Genomic DNA, 19,950 nt, shown 5'->3' on the forward strand with positions numbered 1-19,950 from the left:
AATGCCAGACAAAAGTAGACGACTAGATTGGTATAGGACTCGGACGAACCTTAAACTGCGTGTATCGTCTTTTTGGTGCGTCCAAATTTGGTAGGCTATTTGTCACAAAATTCAGCACGCTTCTTGTCAGAGATTTAGAGTTAAACTTGGTAATTCATTCTGTAAATACATAATGCAAAAGTCATCTTAGATTTTTTTATTGGAGATGTCTGCGCTAATGTAGTTTTAATGTGTTGTTCGGCGTTTCGAAACAGCTGATGATGCATTCATGTTGGACTGGATATCAGTGCCTTGCTTTCTCTGCCACATGGTTCTGCCATCTCGTGTTCTTCCACTCGACCTACATAACGGTTATATTACGCTGCAACATAGCCTGTCTTGCGGCCTTGTTTAGTTGACATTTTCTATCACTCCTCAGCCTCAGCAAAACCGGCTGAGATACCATACAATTCCGCTTTAAAAGTCGACAGCATAACGCTTGATAGCTTCTCTGTACGGGTCGTAGAGTTCGCCCGCTATTTTTATTTTTATTTAGTCTAAAATTAGCCACGGACTCAGTATCTGAGAAACGAAACAGACGTAAGACAGTGAAAATAACACATTTGACCCTTCGTCTTTTTTTTCTTTTCTTTTCTTCTTCTTTTTTTTTTTTTTTTAGAATTTCGTTAATTCTTTTCTTATTTCGGTCATCTAATATTCACAAACCGTGCATGCCTATTTACGCCTGTACACATGTGAGGAGTAGGTATGTGTTGACTGTGGAGTCTAACAGCTCGTAACAGAGTGTGATTTTTTTTGTTAAGTGATTACAAGTGCCATGGCTGTGTTTAAGCAGCAGAAAGTGGAGGACTTCTATGAGATTGGAGAGGAGCTGGGGAGGTAAATACATCAGTCTTGTTCATAATGATGTCATGGTGACTATTAACTGTAACGTGCGTCTCCTGCAGTGCGGAGAAATAACAGTCTTAGGGGACTGCTGGAGTCAATGAGTCCATATTCTGCTCTGTTCCCTGTAACATTAATAGAGGGAAGTGGATCCGTTTGTTGTCATATACAGGAACAACTGTTTTAAAACTCTTCTACCTAAGCTCTGTTTCCACTTCTACTCACATCAGTGAAGAACTCTTGCCGACGTTTTCGTCTCATGTGCGATCCCTGTTATGACGATTTGTCTGCTGATTGTGTGTTAAATGTCAGAATAAACACCAGTTGTGTCTTGAGAGGTGTGTAGTAGTCTAACCGAAATTGTGTGTCACGGCATCCTCTTAGTGGGCAGTTTGCTATTGTGAAGCAGTGTCGAGAGAAGAGCTCAGGACGTGAGTTTGCAGCTAAATTCATTAAAAAGCGTCAGAGCAGCGCCAGTCGTCGTGGAGTCCTTCGTGAGGAGATTGAGCGAGAGGTGAACATTTTGCAGCAGATCTGCCACCCAAATATTGTTATGCTGCATGATGTCTACGAGAACCGCACAGATGTGGTGCTGATTCTGGAGCTGTGAGTAGAGTCACACACGCACACAGATGAACAGATGTGACTTTTGCATACGCTGATTAATATGACTGTATTAAACAAAGAGACTTGTTAAATATGCAAAGCACCACATTTATGTTTAACTTAGTTAAGCTGAATGTATTCCATTTTGGCTTCAGAAAGCAGAAACTGTCAAATTACATAACTCATCCACACAGAACAACACTATTTCAGCACACTGCTTCATTATTTTCAAGGTATTCTCATGACAGTAATCGATTATTTATCAAAGAATCATTCACAAATAATATGGTTTAAGATATTAGGATATTAAGATATTAAGAACCCTGTCCTGACTGCGGATTAATGATTCTTGCCGTATTGTTTTAGGGTGTCTGGAGGAGAACTCTTTGATTTCCTGGCTCAGAAGGAGTCTCTGAGTGAGGAGGAGGCCACTCAGTTCATTAAGCAGATCCTGGAAGGAGTTCACTACCTACACACACGCAACATTGCTCATTTTGACCTGAAGGTGCACTCACCACTCTCCAGTGTTTTGTTTGATATCTTAACAGTCAGGTCTGGTTTCCAAGATAACAAGTTTAATTAATTAATTTTTCATGTTCTCCATTAGTGTAGTGTGTGTGTGTGTGTTTGCGTGCGCACGTGTGTGTGGCTGTGTGTGTAATCATATCTTGTTTTTCTGGGTTACAGCCTGAAAACATCATGCTATTAGATAAGAATGTTCCTTTGCCTCGGATCAAACTAATTGATTTTGGACTTGCCCACAAAATTACGGAGGGTTCAGAATTTAAAAACATCTTTGGTACACCTGAGTTTGTTGGTAAGACATTTGAATGCACGAAAAATTTCATATCACATGTAGTCTTTGTGACATTTCATCTTCAACATTGTGTCATTTTCAGCTCCGGAGATTGTGAATTATGAGCCCTTGGGCCTGGAGGCAGATATGTGGTGAGATAGTCAGACTTTGTTTCTTGTGCTTTCTTGTATTTGGGGTGTCACTGATGACTTGTTCATGTAACAGAGGAAACAGTACACACAAATTAATGGACTTTTTGTTTATTGCAGGAGTGTAGGAGTGATCACATATATCCTGTAAGGAACACTCTCTTATCAGTCCCCTGGCAGTCATTTATGAGCTAACCTTACAATGACCTATATTTTTTTTACACTAATGACTAACCAGAGTAATTCAAACTGTTACATTAATGTTAGAGCTACAATGCTAATTTACTTTTATTTCTGCATGTGCATGAAGACTTAGTGGAGCATCTCCATTCCTTGGAGAGACTAAGCAGGACACCTTGGGGAACATCTCAGCGATGAACTACGAGTTTGACGATGAGTTTTTCTCCCAAACCAGCGAGCTTGCCAAGAGCTTCATCAGACAGCTGCTGCAGAAGGACACTAAGTATGGGAAGGAGATAGGGGTGACTAAGGGAGTGTGGATAAGGAATGAGAAAGTTAGAATTTATTTGGTGTGTGTGTTTGTGATCCTAATGATCTCCGGCACTTCAAATGCATTCACATTCTGAACTAGGTTAAAATCACTGATAATAACCACAAGTGACTAAGAGTTTACCCAATGTGAACTATGCTATCTATGTTACAGAAAGAGACTTACAATTCAGGATGCTCTAAATCACCCTTGGATCAAGGTACAATAGACTGCCATGTCTTGCAAAATGTTATTTGTAAATCATTCTGATATCCAATATCTGTCTGAACCTCTGCAAAGAGATTCAGTTTGTTTATTTGTCTGTTCTCAATCTCTCTCACTCTGTTTGTCCAGTCAAATGAACATAAGGAAGAGCGTAAAGTTCCAGAAAGAAAGAGAGAACGTCGACAGCTGAAGACCAAACGTTTGAAAGAATACACAATCAAATCACACTCCAGCATGCCTCCCAACAACACCTACGTCAACTTTGAGCGTTTTGCCCAGGTGGTGGAGGACATCTCTGTCATGGAAGGCACATTTGGCAAGCTGGCTGCATCCCATGATGCACTGCAGGAGGATATTGATGCACTGGTGTCCATCTACAATGAAAAAGAGTCTTGGTACAAAGAGGAGAGCGAGAGCATCAGACACGAGCTGTCCCAGATACGTTACGAGTTCCGGAAGGTGGAGGCGTTAAGGCGTGGGGTGCAGGAGGACATGAGGGCAGTGGATATGAGTGTGAGCAGCTTGGCTGAGCGTTACCAGGAGCGTCACATGCATTTTGAGGCATTACAGAAGGACTTATGCTCTGAGCTGCAGTGGGTTCAGGAGGTTGTGGGATCCTTCCAAGGTGCTGGAGGCAACAGGGCATTTACAAATTGTAGCTTTAGCAGTGTGTTTAACTCAGACGTGAACGAGGCACTGAAAGAATTGCTGAATAGGTCATGTGGAGGAGATTTACTAACAGGCATTAACTTGGACCAGCAGAGATAACACATTCAGACCAGCAACGCAACAGACATCCTAAACACATCCTTAGACACATCCTGACCTGCACTAAGACAAGCTAATACTTGGCATGCAGTGAAAGGGATGGATGTGCATTTTCAAATATAATCCACAAGGGGGCGCGTTGGACAGTCATTATTAACAAATATTTTGTCTAGTGCTCTTCAGACCACGCTACCTTTGCAGCAAAAAGAGATATGAATCATAACATCACTTATGCATTTTAAATGTAATAGCCAAGTTATAGATGAGGAGTTTTGGAGAGCACATTAGTTTCTTGCAGTCTAACAATGACAGATGAATTAGTCAACTGTGCAGAGACTGTGGAATAGAACTGATTAATCTGTCCTTTTTAAAAAACTAACAGATAAATAGTACATTTAAATTGTTTAGTTCTGGTTTGTATAAATCACATGATATAATATCCAGGCCTGGCCAAAATTATGCTACAGTAAGTTACTTGGATGTATTGTGCTCATGCATGTGAAACTGTTTAAATTTCACAGACAGTGTTTTTTTTTTTTTTTAAATTGTTTTCACAGATGACAGAACCATATTTCAAATTCAGTTTGAGTGGCTGTGGTAACACACTGTATTTATGTGAAACAGCAAATGTAATGCAGCATTTCTCTTCTATTTGATTTGCTTTGGCTGACACTGATCTGATCAGCATGTGTGAGAAATGTGTTTTAGTAATAGATGATTACATTTTAGAGAGGTGTTTGTTATATTGTATATTTCCTTCACATGATCCCAAAGTCAATGATCAAAGGTTATGTAATCAGACTCAGTGAACCTATGAAAGCACCCTCTGTTCCTTTACTACGTGGAATCAGTTTGATCCACCTGATATTGTGATCACACACCTAGTGTATGCATTTATTTTTCTTATCTCTTCTATTTCTACACATCCCAGAATAACCCCTTTGACAGAGATTAACATACAAATTTAGATATTTTTACTTTTTTTTTCCTTTTATTTTTACCACGGTTTACAGTTCTGTTAGTGGTTTGTCACACCCTGTGTGGGTATGTGTATTTTTTAATCTTACTTCTGTTTCCTGAAGGCTCTACTCCACTCTGGAGAACAGGGCTGGTGGGTGGAGATCTTAGAGAAGCCTGTCAGACTGTGACATTTTCTTATCTGGCTAAAAGAGTAGCTGGGGCAGGGTGCACACACACACACACACACACACACACACACTCTGTACAGCCTTTGCCTGGATCTCTGACAGCACTGCTTTTTGCTCTCGGCTAAAGTCTTGTGCTGTAGTGCAATGATCACTAAGCATGTCTGCATCCACTCTGCAGGAAATCCAGTCGTGAAGAGTATGTGTACAGCTTGGTTTCATTTCCAAGTCCTCTGAAGCATTCTCATCTAAATAATTATAATAGATCTTGGCCTCATTCAGAAAGTTGTCTTCTAGAACCTGTTTGAACGTGTGTGTTTAATTTTATGTAATAACAGCAAAAAAAAAAAAGAAATCAATGTATAAGTTATATCTCTATCTGACTTCAATTACAGATTGATTGTAATCGATATTATTGTAATACAGTTCCTATTTTTCATTCACCTAAAATTAAATGGTCAGCATTACTCATCAAATAATGATAATTTTGTACATAAAGTATTCCCACAATGCAAAATAAGGAATCATCACTGTATGGAAACATATCTACAAAATGACCAGATCCCAGAGACCAGCCACTTATGTTTGTGCATCCCTGGCTGCACAGAAAGTTATTTTTTTATGATTCTCCTCATGATTATGCAAGTCATGATGATGTTGACTGTGGCCCCATTTACAGTATGTCCCTTTTATCAAGGAACATGCCAGTCTAACTCAGTTTGATGTTTATCTTTTCTAGAATGTAGCAATCACCCATGGTTATCATTTGTCCCTCTAGAAGGTCATGGAGGTCAAAGATGAGTAAGAGGTTTTGTAGTAGGAACAAAATAAACAGTCAATGCTGCGTCAAGGTTCTGGAATTCTACTGGAAGAATACAACACCATTCTTCCATGAGATTAGGTCTTGATCTTGTCACCAAGATTACTGCGTCGCATGATGTATATTGTTAATGCTTATCAAGCCATTTGTTGACCATCTGTGGCCCATGGATGGGGAAATTGTCATTTTGGAAGAAATCACTCACATGGGTATGGAAATTCTTCTCTGAAGGTTGGAGATGACCACTTGAGATTAACTTTGTGTTCACTTCTATTTATCTTGCTCTCCAGGAGCTTAAGTGGACTTAAAACATACCAAGACAATGCAACTCACACTAAAACAAAGTTGCCAGAACTGTTAACTGTGGGAAACAAGAACTCATTCTTTATGAGTTTGTTTTGGTGTGAATCAGACCCTCAATCATCCACATGTTTAGACCAACGTGAAGGATGACTCCTGTGACCTTTTTTTGACAGCTTCAAAGATCACTGCCTGTCAGGGTGACCAGATGCCAAGAGGCCAGATGTGGGACGCGTGGTAAGTTTGTGTGGGACAATGTGAGACATGTTACCAACGTGAGGTAACCTAAAGCTTTGATATAATGTATATGGATCATTCCATACCAACTCACCAAGGCCCTCCAGCTCATGTCATGGATTTTCTATAAAAAATTCATGTGAAAATCTCCATTAAATTCATGGGACCTTGCAAAACCCTAAAGCATTACTCCAAATACTTTTTAGTTATGATTTTTTGAAGTTTGGCCCTCTGAGCTAAATTTCATCATCTTTGCCATTCTTTGTAAGCCTCACCAATTGCTTATTTTTACTGGACTGGGTTGAAATTTGTACTGAACATCCAAGAGACCCCAAGGATAATTTGCAACATGTGTTCATGTAAATAGTTCTTGCTGAATGTCAGTAAGCAAATTAATAAAAATAAATTACCCGAACGAAGAATCTTTAATTTTCAAAACGTAATATCTCCTCTAATTTTTGCTTTGTAGCAACAAAATTTTGATTCTGTATAGTATTAATGTAGATCTATCACATCTAGAGGTTATTTGGTCCTGCATAAAAAATTGAGCACCACAGATCTTGCTAAATATAGCTTTGGAGCTGAAAACCCCACTTTTTAAGATATTTTGACTGTATATTTTCCCAAGAAGGAATATTTTAATTTCCTTGAAACTTTTTTGAGGGGAAAATGTTAATATTCACTGCAGACATAATAAAAAATTAAGGATATTTGTCCATCATTTAATAATTTTTTCAAAATAGCTCATTTTTCGTACCTTTTCACTGGCTGTAATATTACATTCGGTGGTTTTATTTCATCGGAAGATATTTGCACTATGTTGACTTCAAGGTTTTCTCTATGTGATACCTGTTGAGCCTGTTTTTCATTGGGTTGAGGAAATTTGCAAGTTACAGCTTGTAATGGCTTGGTATGGAATGATCCATATCTAACTTAATAAGAAACATTTGTATTCTGCCTTTACTCTGCTTTATTCTGCTCGTAAACACCTACACTTTGTCCTCTAGTCGATTCCACAGCACACCAGTTAGGCCATCAACATTCTCTCCCTCGTACACAACTATGTAGAATAAAAGAGATCGAAAGTAACCTGTACAACCTGAAAAAATAAATGCGCATATGGAATCGATAAGAATGTAGTAAAATTACTGGGGCTTTTAGATAACCACTGGCCTATTAACCACTGATTCTCAAGCTGTCAGTGAATCTAAGTCATTATGTTAGAGCTGGGGTGGGCAAATCCGGGCCTGGAGGGCCATGGTCCTGCTGTTTTTCTTGTCAGCTAACTAAATACAATCTGTGATTGGCTGAAGAGAGTGCACACCTGTTTGCAAGGTGAAAATCAACAGGTAACGAAGAGGTGAAAACAAAAACCCGACAGGTTACTGGCCCTCCAGGACCGGATTTGCCCACCCCTGTGTTAGAGCAATCATTTGTGATATCGCTCGGAGGCATAAAATGTCGAGACGAGTAGGGTAATGTAATTTTACTATTCCTTAACTGGAAAAAGTTAAATAGAATAGACACCCAGAAATATGTCGCAGCCCATTCTTTTGTAAAAGTACATTTTCTGTTCTTTGTGGCCATGATGTCGCCTTGTAGCTTTAACCTTCATATCTGCAATTTATCCCGCATGCTATATTTTGGTGACGTAGCAGAGGAGTTCACCGGATTGATGGCCGTCACAGCCTCTTGATGACCGCTCTCACTGCTCTCCTCTCAGCCATTGGATGAAAGCCAGATTTTTAGAAAAGCGTGGCTATGTTGCGTTTATATGAATCAGGTTGCTGCTTTTGACGTAACGCTATTTAATAGAATAGAAACTATGCCGCAACGCCACAAGCGGCTCACGTGCCGGGCGGGTAAAAGAACGCACCCATGTGTTCTTGATCAATGAAATTGCGGGACACATTATTTCAATATGCGGGATGCGGAACAAAGGGTCAAAATGTGCATCACAACGCAAAGAGGGACATCTGGGGGATATTCCAGAAAGCGGGTTTGGTGAAAACGTTAACTCAGTGTAAGTAGTAAACCTCCTAATAGAAGAGCCCTATGGTTTCCTTCGCTTAGCAAAATAAAGACATAGGGCTCTTCTATTAGGAGGTTTACTACTTGCTGTGAGTTAACTACAGTTTTCACAAAACCTGCTTTCTGGAATACCCCCCTGGCCACCCTACTGCCTGTGTTCTTTGCAATACTTCAGGTATAAAAAGGGGGTTTATGCACTGCAAACCAGCCACAGCGTCCTTCCCGATGAAGTTCTATATCATGGTACAGCAACACAGATTTCAGCTCTCAGAAGCCTTTATGTCATGTTTGTGCTGAAATAGACAAATTCTTATTTACTTTCTTTCTTTCTTTATGTCTTTTTCATCAGTTAATAAAAGCAAGAGTATTTCATAGTTTATAGCAGCATTATGGTGTTTGTCATTCTCCCACATCAACATATTTAAGTCTGATGCCATATAATAAAAGAGAGTCTACCCCAGGGAGCAACAAAGCTATGAAAGATCCAGCAAAAGTTAAACACTTAAACATTAAATGGTAACAACTAAAAATGCGTATTATCATTGTACTTTATCTACAGGTTAATAAAGGAAATGGCAACAACAAAAAATATTTCCTCTGACAGATTTTAACATTGCAATTTGGTTCTGGCATTGCAAATGCATACTTGAAGTTAAATCACTAGGAGTGTTATTATTATTATTATTATTATTATTATTATTATTATTATTATTATTATTATTGTTGTTGTTGTTGTTGTTATTGCTGCTGTTGTTGTTATTATTATTACTATAAAGCTGTACGTGATTGTTCCCTGAAAAGCTCTGAAAATGGTTTTATTATCGCCCTTAGATTCAAGCATTTACACACACACACACACACACGCACACGCACACGCACACGCACACGTCACTGCGCCGAGGGGCTGGGGCACTGTTAGGGGTTGGGAGGGACTGGACCTGAGTGCTGTGTTGCAGCGGAGTGGAATCGAGGGAGAATGGGGTGCTCCTCCTTTCACTCCCAGTCATCGTTAACAGGTTGATCAAATTTTAAGTTAGTGTTTATGAGGTTGTCCATTTAGCCCCACAACATGAAGGTGCAGAAGTAATAATAATGCTAATCACTTTCGTTTGTAATGCACAGAAGAGGCCTCTGACAGTTTCTGGTAAGATTGTAGCCTCACCCTTCACTGTCTGTTTTTTTTACACGACATACAAGTGTAGGCCTGTAATAATGCAAAATTGTATTCATCTAACGAACAGTTTCAGTCGTACTACATGAGCAATTTATTTAAGTTAGTGGGAGTGTTAAGTTGAATAGTAAATTGGGTCGCTGCTGTTAGGCTGCTAACACGCTAGCAAGATCTGAAGCAGGAGTCTAATAAACTGGCTGTTCGCCCCTTTAAGCTGGCAACCAGATAGCTTGCTAGTTTGTCTTGCATTAAGTTAGCGTGCTAATTTAGCTAACCTAAATAGTTATATAGAACCGATTCTGCTCTGGAGAGAAATCTGTTGTATCGAAGTAATATTGTTTTAATTAACGTTAAAAAATGAACTAAGTTAAGCGGCTTGACAGCTTGTTTTGCCAACAATAAAATAAATGTCCATGATAGCATGCTAATGCTAGTGGCTCAACTGTCAAGCCAGAGGTTTCTCACATCAAACATATAGCAACGCTAGTTGGATCGTTAGCCTGTCGGCTAGCAGACCTTAACTAGCTAGAAATAAACACGTATGTGACAATTAGAACAGATAGCAGTGGTGACAGTATGTCTATTTTTGAGTCAGCGGCGTAAATTAGTTTGATATGCAGAAAAGTTAGCTTGCTTTAGAGTTAGTTATAAGGCCTAAATTAAGCCAGTGCTTTGTCAGTGGATATGGGTTATCTGACAATCTGCATGAGAAAGCAGACTTGTTACCAGCAGAGTCCTTACATGATCACCGGCAACTAATTATAGTCAAGACTACCTCTACCTCGATAAAACGTTTCTGTATTGAGGGAAAACGTTTCTATATTGAGCTTAACTGTAATTTGCATACTGATGTAGCCTAAGTATATTTTGGTTAGTAAAGTTACATAGCTTGTCGCTTACTAAACGTGGAGCGCGCTGAAGTAAGTTTCTAGAACCTTTATTTACCTAGTTAGTCAAGCCTGGACAGCTTATGAATTTAGCTAGTTGGCAAAGACACTTCGTTTTGTTGAAACTTAGCAACCTACTTTAAGTTACTGAAGCTGTAAAACGATCAGCTTTGCTGTGACCCCATCGATTATGTCGGCCTAATTGATTTTTCGGTGCTCACTGCTCATTTTATTTTTATTAAGCAGATCATTTCGTCCTCTGCCGCTGGGTCTTAATAATGCTAGCACTTATCAGGGATTGTATCTTTAATATTTTAAATTATTTAGTCTTGTCAGAACTCGAAAACAAGACAGTGTCTAATATTACATGGTATTGCCTACTTGTGTTTGTCCCAGAAGTGCAATACTATGTTTGAAAGTGTCTGAAACAGCTTGTCCTTTTAGTGTACCTGGCACAACACAAAACACTATAGTGTGATATAGTTTGTTCACTGAAACATATAGCACTGTACCCTAATTTATTTTGTCAGGGAATGTCTGAACGCCTCTGGAGAACACTCTTTGTTCAGTTTATTGTGTCACTATAAATTATATAAGATGTATAACCTAATGACATTTTTTTTCTGAATGAGTCTGACATCTCTGGCAGTGTGTAAAATTAAAGAATACAGTAATTTTACACACTGTGATGTCATTGTATAATTCTTTCATGCTCTGAAAGTTGACCTACTTAAGCTATGGCAGTTTGCCAGATAGACGTTCAGGTTAATAATCACCAGTTTGCTACAGTCTTGACATTTAACATTCATAGGATCTATACAGTATTTGTATGACGCAGTTTTCATAAATAACAGCTGTGTTTGGTGAAGGTACTCTACATGTTGTTCTGTTGTTAAATTCTTAAGAAGTTTGTATTCAATTTGAAACTGCTATGTAATCTAGGTACAGTATGTGTGAGGTCTTTGGTTATGCATTAAAAAGAGGTGACAGGTAATCTTGGTTCTGTATAACTCTGATAGACTATTGCATCATACAGAATGAGTGCCTCTGATTATGCTTTTGTTCAGGCAAATACTACCCTATACAGATGGTGATGCAACTAATCAGGCATCTCATGAATGTTTCCTGAATGTCTTTAGCATTTGATCTGGTCACAATATTTGGGAATTTTACACAACACTTTGTGCATGTGTATTTTACCGTATTTATACTTTTGTTTAATATGGGTAATGTTGTGCGTGTTGTAGGTGTGATGACATGCGTGTGAAGCACCATGGCCGTGATGATTCCACCAGTAAAGCTTAAATGGCTGGAGCACTTGAACAGCTCCTGGATCTCAGAAGACAGCGAGTCCATCTCCACACGTGAGGGGGTGGCACTGCTTTATGCGAAGCTGCTGGCCAATAAGGAGGTGGTTCTGCTGCCTCAGCAGGTGCTATGTTTGAAAGGCCCACAGCTGCCAGACTTTGAACGAGAATGTTTGTCCAGCGATGAGCAAGAACATTATCTGGACGCTTTGCTGGCCAGCCAGCTTGCCCTGGCCAAGACCGTCTGTTCTGACTCGCCTTTCGCCACCGCGCTCCGCAAACGTCTCTTGGTCCTGCAGCGCATTTTCTATGCACTTTCCAACAAGTACCACGATAAGGGCAAGGTGAAGCAGCAGCAGCATTCACCCGAGAGCACGCTGGGATCTGCGGACATGCACGCGGTCAGTGAACGTCCTCGATCCAGTACAGACGCGCTGATTGAGATGGGTGTGCGGACCGGGCTCAGCCTGCTCTTTGCGCTGCTCAGACAGAGCTGGACCATTCACCCCACCGGGCCGGGACCCAACCTCTGCAACGATGTCATCACCACCGCCATCGAAGTGGTGGGCTCTCTGCCGCCACTCTCGCTGGCCAACGAGAGTAAAATCCCCCCCATGGGCTTGGACTGCTTAGCTCAGGTGACCACGTTTCTAAAGGGCGTGACGATGCGGAACTCCGGGGCGGACATGGTGGGTCGGCGGCTGGCTTGTGAACTACTGCTGGGTTTGGCTGCCCAGCGAGGTTCCCTGCGCTACCTGCTGGAGTGGGTAGAGATGGCACTGGCTGCCTCAGCTGGCGTCACGAGCGTCGAACCCAGCAAAGCCACGCCGAACCAAGAGGGACTGATCGGATACGACTGCTTCATGAACATTCTCATGCAGATGAGACGCTCTCTGGTACACGCATTCACTGTATCACTTTTTGTTATCTATCAACGCTCCATTTATCTTGGCTGACTTTGAGCTTACATAGTATAGTGTGTCAAGCTGTATCTCATAAAAAAGATTTGTTTACACATTTGTCCCAAAATTGTGTATAACTATTCTGATGAGTGTCTCCTGTCATAGGGGTCATCTGCTGACCGTAGCCAGTGGAGAGAGCCAGTGCGTACCCCCGATGGTCTGTGTTCCCTGTATGAGGCTGCGCTGTGTCTTTTTGAGGAGGTAACTAACACACTGATGCTTTAGTTACTTTCAAAGTTATGACAGGGATTTTGTTTACTGTGTACTTTCCGTCTTTGGCCGTGATTGGTTGTATTGTGTGGAGTAGGTTTTCAATATATATTTTACCATTCTTAACAGGTATGTCGGATGGCGTCGGACTACTCCAGGACGTGTGCAAGTCCAGACAGCATCCAGACCGGGGAGGCAGCGATGGTGTCAGAGACCTGTGAGGTTTATGTGTGGGGGAGTAACAGCAGCCACCAGCTGGTGGAGGGAACTCAGGAGAAAATCCTCCAGCCCAAACTGGCACCCAGCTTCAGTGATGCACAGACGGTAAACAACTCACTCCCAGTTGTCTCCTTACTGTGAGCTTTAGGTCGTTTGGATATGTTACACTGAAACTCTCTGGGGGTTTTTTTTCTTGAGAACTGTCACTAAACAGCATAGGGGCAGGTATCCTATGGGTTGCTAAATTGCATTTGTTTAATGCCGTTTTTGTTCATTTTTATTAAATTAGATTATGCTGTCTCCCCTCACTCAAAAAGAGTACTATTATTTTTTTGTTGCTTCTGATATCCGGTCTGATCTGACCTGGAGTTGGTGTTGTGCTGTGTTGTTTGTTCTCTCAGATTGAGGCTGGTCAGTATTGTACCTTTGTCATTTCCTCTGATGGCTCTGTAAGAGCCTGTGGGAAGGGAAGTTATGGGCGCCTGGGACTGGGTGACTCCAATAATCAGTCCACTCTGAAGAAGTTAACGTTTGAACCTCACCGCGCCATCAAAAAAGTGTCGTCATCCAAGGGCTCAGATGGCCACACGCTGGCGTTTACCAGTGAAGGGGAGGTTTTTAGCTGGGGAGACGGAGACTATGGCAAACTGGGGCATGGCAACAGCTCCACCCAGAAATATCCCAAACTCATACAGGGCCCACTGCAAGGAAAGGTACTTTATATATATATACCAATAAACACAGTATACCTGCATGAATACGGTACATACTTAATATACACGCCCACATTCATATGCATTCAGTTACATTTAGTTTTGTTCACGTGACACATTTTGCAGTAGACATTGTCAGTAATCACCCATGCTTAACTTGATTTATTATTATAAACCATTCACGTTGATGATTTACAGTTTACTTAACTGTCTGAAGGATGTTCACATATTGTTAAGCTAGTGGTGTGTGTGCATACCTCTAGAAGTCCAATGTCATATTTTTCTGTGTGTGTCTTTGTGCTTGCTGGCACATGCACAGGTGGTGGTGTGTGTGTCTGCAGGCTACCGGCACAGCGCAGCTGTCAGTGAGGATGGAGAGTTGTACACATGGGGTGAAGGAGACTTCGGGAGACTGGGTAATCATAACCTGCTCTTCACTAGTTCTGCTCTTTGATTTAAATCCATAGTGAATCACTTTCATTAGAGGTTATTAGAAAATATGTTGCTCTAAATATTGTTGTTCTCTCTTTAGGTCTGAAGGGTGGAAGGTTTACACCTTTGTTAATATTTGTTTTGGTGATGTTGAAATGTTTACTGTGTGTTGTAGGTCATGGCGATAGTAACAGCAGAAATATTCCCACACTAGTGAAGGACATCAGTAACGTCGGTGAGGTCTCTTGTGGGAGTTCCCACACCATAGCACTGTCCAAAGATGGACGCACTGTCTGGTCATTTGGCGGAGGGGACAATGGTGAGTTAACACACAGCCTAGATGTCAGAATATCAACCAGACGTCCTGCAAAGCTTTATGGGAAGTTCACGTGTCAGTGCAAAAGTTCACGTGCTAATTTGTTCTTTATAACTGTGCAGGGAAACTAGGTCATGGGGACACTAACCGTGTGTATAAACCCAAAGTTGTGGAGGCGCTGCAAGGCATGTTCATCAGGAAAGTGTGTGCAGGCAGCCAGTCGTCTCTAGCCCTCACCTCCACGGGGCAGGTACTTAACACACTCAGCCCTGCTCAAATGTACACCTCACAATACCGCCCCCTCCCCTCTCAGCACTCCAACTCCTCATGAGCGCAGACTCCACAAGCGTTGCCTTTGTTTGCATACTTATTTGTTTTCTGCATGTTGTGTTTGTTTTTCTGCAGGTCTATGCCTGGGGCTGCGGTGCTTGTCTTGGCTGTGGGTCGTCTGAGGCCACGGCACTCAGACCCAAACTCATCGAAGAACTCGCCACCACCAGAGTGGTCGACATCTCCATAGGCGACAGCCACTGCCTTGCCTTATCCCACGGTAAGTTACCATGCTCTTACATGCCACAAATGAGTTTTACAGTGGCTGGAAAAAATATTAAACTGGAAGATCTGAATTTGATGTAGAAAAAACAATGTTAATCATTCTAAAGCCGCAACGGAAATAATGCACTTTAATGAGTGTCTTTCCAGTATGAATGCATTAGCACGTCATTGAGTGCTATCTGTTTCACGCAGAACTAGAGCTGCATTTGAATGCTTCACCTCAGTCATCTGCAATAAAACTGTTTATGAGATGTCATAACAGTATCCTATGTGTTACTTAGCATCCATCAAACATGATTTTTTTTTTTATAATCTGCACGCGTTGGCTCCAAAGATAAAAGATGTTTTGGCTCTCTTGTACTCTGTAAATGTCATTGATGAAACTGAGAAAAATGGAATCCATCACTCAGTGTGGCAGGTTTATGTGGGAGGTTATTAGTACTTGGCAGAACTGTCCTAACAGCTGTAAGACACTGTCCTATCAGTCATTATTCAAGTGAAGTGTAGCATTATTCAAGTGAAGTGTAGTTTTTGGTTCTGTACACTTCTGGCAGCTACATAATGAAGGTGTTTACTCTGTTTTTGAGATAGACGGTTTTGGATCGACTGTCTTGCTCGAGTGCTAATATGTGCCTGTGTGTGTTTGTAGATAATGAGGTGTATGCGTGGGGAAATAACTCCATGGGCCAGTGTGGGCAGGGGAACTCCACTGGACCCATTACCAAACCGAAGAAGGTGATTGGTTTAGATGGAGTTGCCATTCAGCAAATTTCCGCTGGAACCTCCCACAGTTTAGCCTGGACCGCTCTCCCCAGAGACAGGTTAGTAATGATCTTTGAAATACACAGTTCTAGACTCATTATTGTCATATTTTTTAAGTAGCATTCTTAAGATCCCTATGTAAATGTTTCAAATGCTGTGTGTTTGTGGGTGTTCAGGCAGGTGGTGGCATGGCACAGGCCCTACTGTGTTGACTTGGAGGAGAGCACTTTCTCTCACCTGCGTTCATTTCTGGAACGGTACTGTGATGGTATCAACAGTGAGATTCCACCCCTGCCCTTCCCTTCCTCCAGGTATGACTTACCTGTCACACCAGCCCCTTCCACATGATCACCCACAGCATGACTATATGTGTGGAGGGAAACAGTGTTGTTATGGAGCAGTGTCAGACTGCTTGTGGTATATTTTTGACTTCAGAGACAGAGAGTGGTGTGTCTTTTATTCATATGGGCTTCTTTGTGGTTCTGCAGGGAACATCATAACTTCCTAAAACTGTGCCTACGACTTCTGTCCAATCACCTGGCTCTTGCTCTGGCGGGGGGTGTGGCCACCAGTATTTTGGGCCGGCAGGCGCGCCCGCTGCGCAACCTGCTATTCAGATTAATGGATGCCTCAGTGCCTGACGAAATCCAGGAGGTGTGTGTGTGCATTTATGAATGATTCAGAGTTTGTGCGTTATTTGATAAATTTAATTTAATGTTGGTGTAGCTGTGTATGTACCAATGAAATTCATCCTAGTTCTTCCACAACACTTATGTTTGATTGTGTATGTGTTTTGCAGGCTGTTATTGAGACATTATCAGTGGGAGCGACAATGCTGTTGCCTCCTCTTAGGGAGAGAATGGAGCTGCTCCACTCTCTGCTGCCACAGGGACCAGACCGCTGGGAGAGCCTCTCAAAAGGACAGGTGTGTGTATGTGTGTGTGTGTGTGTGTGTGCGCGCGCATGGGTATGTGTTTTGATTTGTGTGCAGTGTGTGCAGAGTCTACTCTTTTTTTTTTTTGTGCAGTGTTTTTGTTTGCTGTGCTAGCGCAGACGTACCTGTGTGTTTTTCAGAGGATGCAGCTGGACATTATCCTGACCAGTCTTCAGGACCACACCCATGTGGCGTCTCTGCTCGGCTACAGTTCTCCCCCTGATGCTTCGGAACCTCTCACCCTACCCGTCGACTCTGCACATGCTCCGGACACACACTCTGACACACACCCTGACACACACCTGGCCGAGATTCTCATGAAGACCCTTCTTAGGAACCTTGGTTTTTACACTGTAAGTGCTGGTCGAGGGGACATCTGTCAGAATGCTGGATACCCCGGATGAGTTGGACGCACTGAGCTGCTTTTGCTTCAAAGATAGCCACTACAAACATACTGTTCTGTAAATCTGTTTTGAGTCAGTCAAATCTGTTGGTATAGTTAAAATGAAAGTACAAAGAGAGATGGGGTAGGAACTATAATATGCAAGTAATCAGTGTTGCTGTTGCTCTTTCAAACACGTTTGGTTCATGCTCCCTTAGCAGAATTTAGCTTGAATTGAAGCTGTCTTTTCAATAAACCTGACATCAAGGACATAGTCAAGTGTGCACGTCTAGTCTGGATGAACCTGATCAATCTACGGTTCAGTCCTGACTAGACCTGTGGGTTTCATGCCTATGGCGTTGCCTGCAGGAGAAATAAAATACTGACCAGTACTGCTCTTTTTAAAAGTTATGAAATGTTTCTGAACATTGATATCTCTCTTTCTGACTCTCTCTCTCTCTCTCTCTCTCTCTCTCTCTCTATCTGGACCTCACAGGAGCAGGCATTTGGAGAACTAGAGAAGAACAGTGATAAACTGCTACAGGGCACATCGTCTTCCGACAGTAGCCAGCCAGCTCACCTACATGAGCTGCTGTGCTCTCTCCAGAAACAGCTATTGGCTTACTGCCACATTAACTGTGTAACAGAGGTACATACACACACACACACCTGTGTTTGAAGAATATACGGCCACACACACGTGTTTGAGGAAGCATTAGTGACTTGCAGTTGCATCAGCTAATTTCCCTCACTACTACACACACAGAATAACATCTGGCATAGTGCCACCATATGTTGTAATGCAGTGACAGCAGTAGAGAGAGGTTCTGAGTTTTTTCAGGGTTTAGCATTGTCAGCACTGTCCTCATGGCTCCGTGAGTGACGGGTGTAAGACAATCCAGCATCGTGGGTCAGAACAATTTGTTTTTGATAAAGATGTTTCTCATGGTTAATTATTATTACGGTGGAGAGCTGAGGCTCTGTAAGACTCCATAGACAGGCTTTTTTTAGGGCCTTATTTATTGAAGATTGTAGTGTTTGCAGAACTTGAATGACTGTCTGCAGTACTACAAATGGATATTGATGCTAGTCTTGGGTCACGTTACTGTTGTTAAATTTGCAAACAGTTGTAGCAAGCTTTGTGTTGACTAAAGGCCATGCTAAAGATTAGAGACAGACAAGTTCATTTTAAGTTCATGGCATAAAAGGAACATGGGATACTGTAAACTTGGAGTGCTTTGGTGACTGAGTAGCTGTGTTGCAGATGTAGTGTGAAAATAACTCACACTCTCCCACCTCTGACTCTTAGGGCTCCAGCAGTGTGGCTCTACTTCATAAACATCTACAGCTATTACTGCCTCACGCCACCGATATCTTCACCCGTTCAGCCAACCTGCTCAAAGAAAGTTCCGGAAACGGCAGCGTACGTGAAAAACTCCGAGGTAAATAAAACACACACCGACTCAGAAGCATCCATTATTTATATATATTTACCCTTGTCAGTGATAGTGGTTGAAATGAACATTGACATTTGTATTTTTGTAGATGTGATCTACGGCTCTGCAGCAGGCAGCATGCTGTGTCAGATTGTGACCTCACTGCTGTTGCTGCCTGTGTGGGTTGCTCGGCCGCTCCTCAGTTTCCTGTTGGACCTCCTGCCTCCGCTGGACCGTCTCAACAGGCTCCTGCCTGCCGCTACTCCACTGGAAGACCAGGAGCTACAGTGGCCTCTGCATGGTGTGACACATTTTTATGATTACTATTAAAACTCAGACCTATTACTTCATCGCTTAAACATGCTGTGTCTTTCCCTCATTTTTAACTGCACACTTTAATATTTAACGCCTAAATCTCTCAGCTATTAAACGTGTTATCTGACACTGCAGACATAACCCTGCCCTGCTGCGATGCCTTTAATCTGAGCTAAACCAGCTACTACTTTTCCCCCCTCCCCATCCCTCTCTCTCCATCTTTGTAGGCACCACAGAGATGGTGGACCCAGGTTGTATGAGTGGATCAGCACAGAGCTGGGTGTGGCTGGTGGATTTGGAGCGGACTGTGGCATTACTGGTGGGACGTTGTCTTGGGGGCATGCTGCAAGGAGCCCCTCCTTCACCTGAGGAACAGCATACAGCCTACTGGCTGAAAACCCCCCTGTTTAGCAATGGACTTGAGACAGACATCCCACAGCTAGGTACGCCCACACACACACATACATACACACACCCACACACACACACACAACACACACACGTACACACACACATGTACACACACATATGCGTGCAAATGTGCCTTGAACTCATTAAAGCATGTGTGTGACTTTGTGTGTGTTTGTCAGATGCCTGTATCAGCTCTCTGCTGGAGGTAGCGTTATGTGGTAATGAAGAGCAGAGGCTGTTTGACTGTCCACTCCGTGCTGATATGAGTGTACTGGTGGACCTGGCCTTGGGCTCCACTAAAGAACCAACACACAGCCTGTGGACCAACATGCAGGACTATGCCATCAGCAAAGGTACAGCACTCACTGTATTGCTAAAGTTAATAAAGGCTTTCCAAGAGACTTTCTGTCAGACATAGGACATATGTTCAAGGCAGTATTATGTATCGTAGCCTATCTGATTTATTTTGAAATCTCACTCTGGTTA

At 42.1% G+C, this 19,950-nt stretch overlaps 2 protein-coding genes across 5 annotated transcripts in view; both read left to right on the top strand.

The window, feature by feature from the left end:
• Positions 1-808: 808 nt before the first annotated feature.
• On the top strand, positions 809-4,189 carry dapk2a (death-associated protein kinase 2a). The gene is made up of 9 exons (XM_030764692.1): positions 809-879; positions 1,270-1,491; positions 1,858-1,996; positions 2,179-2,308; positions 2,391-2,439; positions 2,557-2,583; positions 2,747-2,899; positions 3,101-3,146; positions 3,281-4,189. Exons 1-9 carry the CDS (start codon positions 818-820, stop codon positions 3,917-3,919), a joined length of 1,467 nt encoding a protein of 488 aa, XP_030620552.1. The 5' UTR covers positions 809-817; the 3' UTR covers positions 3,920-4,189.
• A 5,228-nt stretch (positions 4,190-9,417) lies between these two features.
• herc1 (HECT and RLD domain containing E3 ubiquitin protein ligase family member 1) overlaps positions 9,418-19,950 on the top strand; it is a 36,342-nt gene continuing 25,809 nt past the window's right edge. For all 4 annotated transcript variants that reach the window (XM_030794279.1, XM_030794282.1, XM_030794280.1 and 1 more), the window contains exons 1-19: positions 9,418-9,596; positions 11,758-12,713; positions 12,885-12,980; positions 13,119-13,313; positions 13,610-13,921; positions 14,241-14,337; positions 14,529-14,672; positions 14,792-14,919; positions 15,075-15,219; positions 15,874-16,045; positions 16,163-16,297; positions 16,475-16,640; positions 16,786-16,911; positions 17,061-17,273; positions 17,799-17,951; positions 18,612-18,744; positions 18,848-19,039; positions 19,281-19,496; positions 19,644-19,817. In XM_030794279.1, coding sequence (XP_030650139.1) covers positions 11,784-12,713; positions 12,885-12,980; positions 13,119-13,313; positions 13,610-13,921; positions 14,241-14,337; positions 14,529-14,672; positions 14,792-14,919; positions 15,075-15,219; positions 15,874-16,045; positions 16,163-16,297; positions 16,475-16,640; positions 16,786-16,911; positions 17,061-17,273; positions 17,799-17,951; positions 18,612-18,744; positions 18,848-19,039; positions 19,281-19,496; positions 19,644-19,817 — 3,727 coding nt within the window. In that variant the 5' untranslated portion in view covers positions 9,418-9,596; positions 11,758-11,783. The remainder of the gene's footprint in view (positions 9,597-11,757; positions 12,714-12,884; positions 12,981-13,118; positions 13,314-13,609; positions 13,922-14,240; positions 14,338-14,528; positions 14,673-14,791; positions 14,920-15,074; positions 15,220-15,873; positions 16,046-16,162; positions 16,298-16,474; positions 16,641-16,785; positions 16,912-17,060; positions 17,274-17,798; positions 17,952-18,611; positions 18,745-18,847; positions 19,040-19,280; positions 19,497-19,643; positions 19,818-19,950) is intronic.

Source organism: Chanos chanos, chromosome 2 (assembly GCF_902362185.1).
Source record: "Chanos chanos chromosome 2, fChaCha1.1, whole genome shotgun sequence".
Lineage (NCBI taxonomy): Eukaryota > Metazoa > Chordata > Actinopteri > Gonorynchiformes > Chanidae > Chanos > Chanos chanos.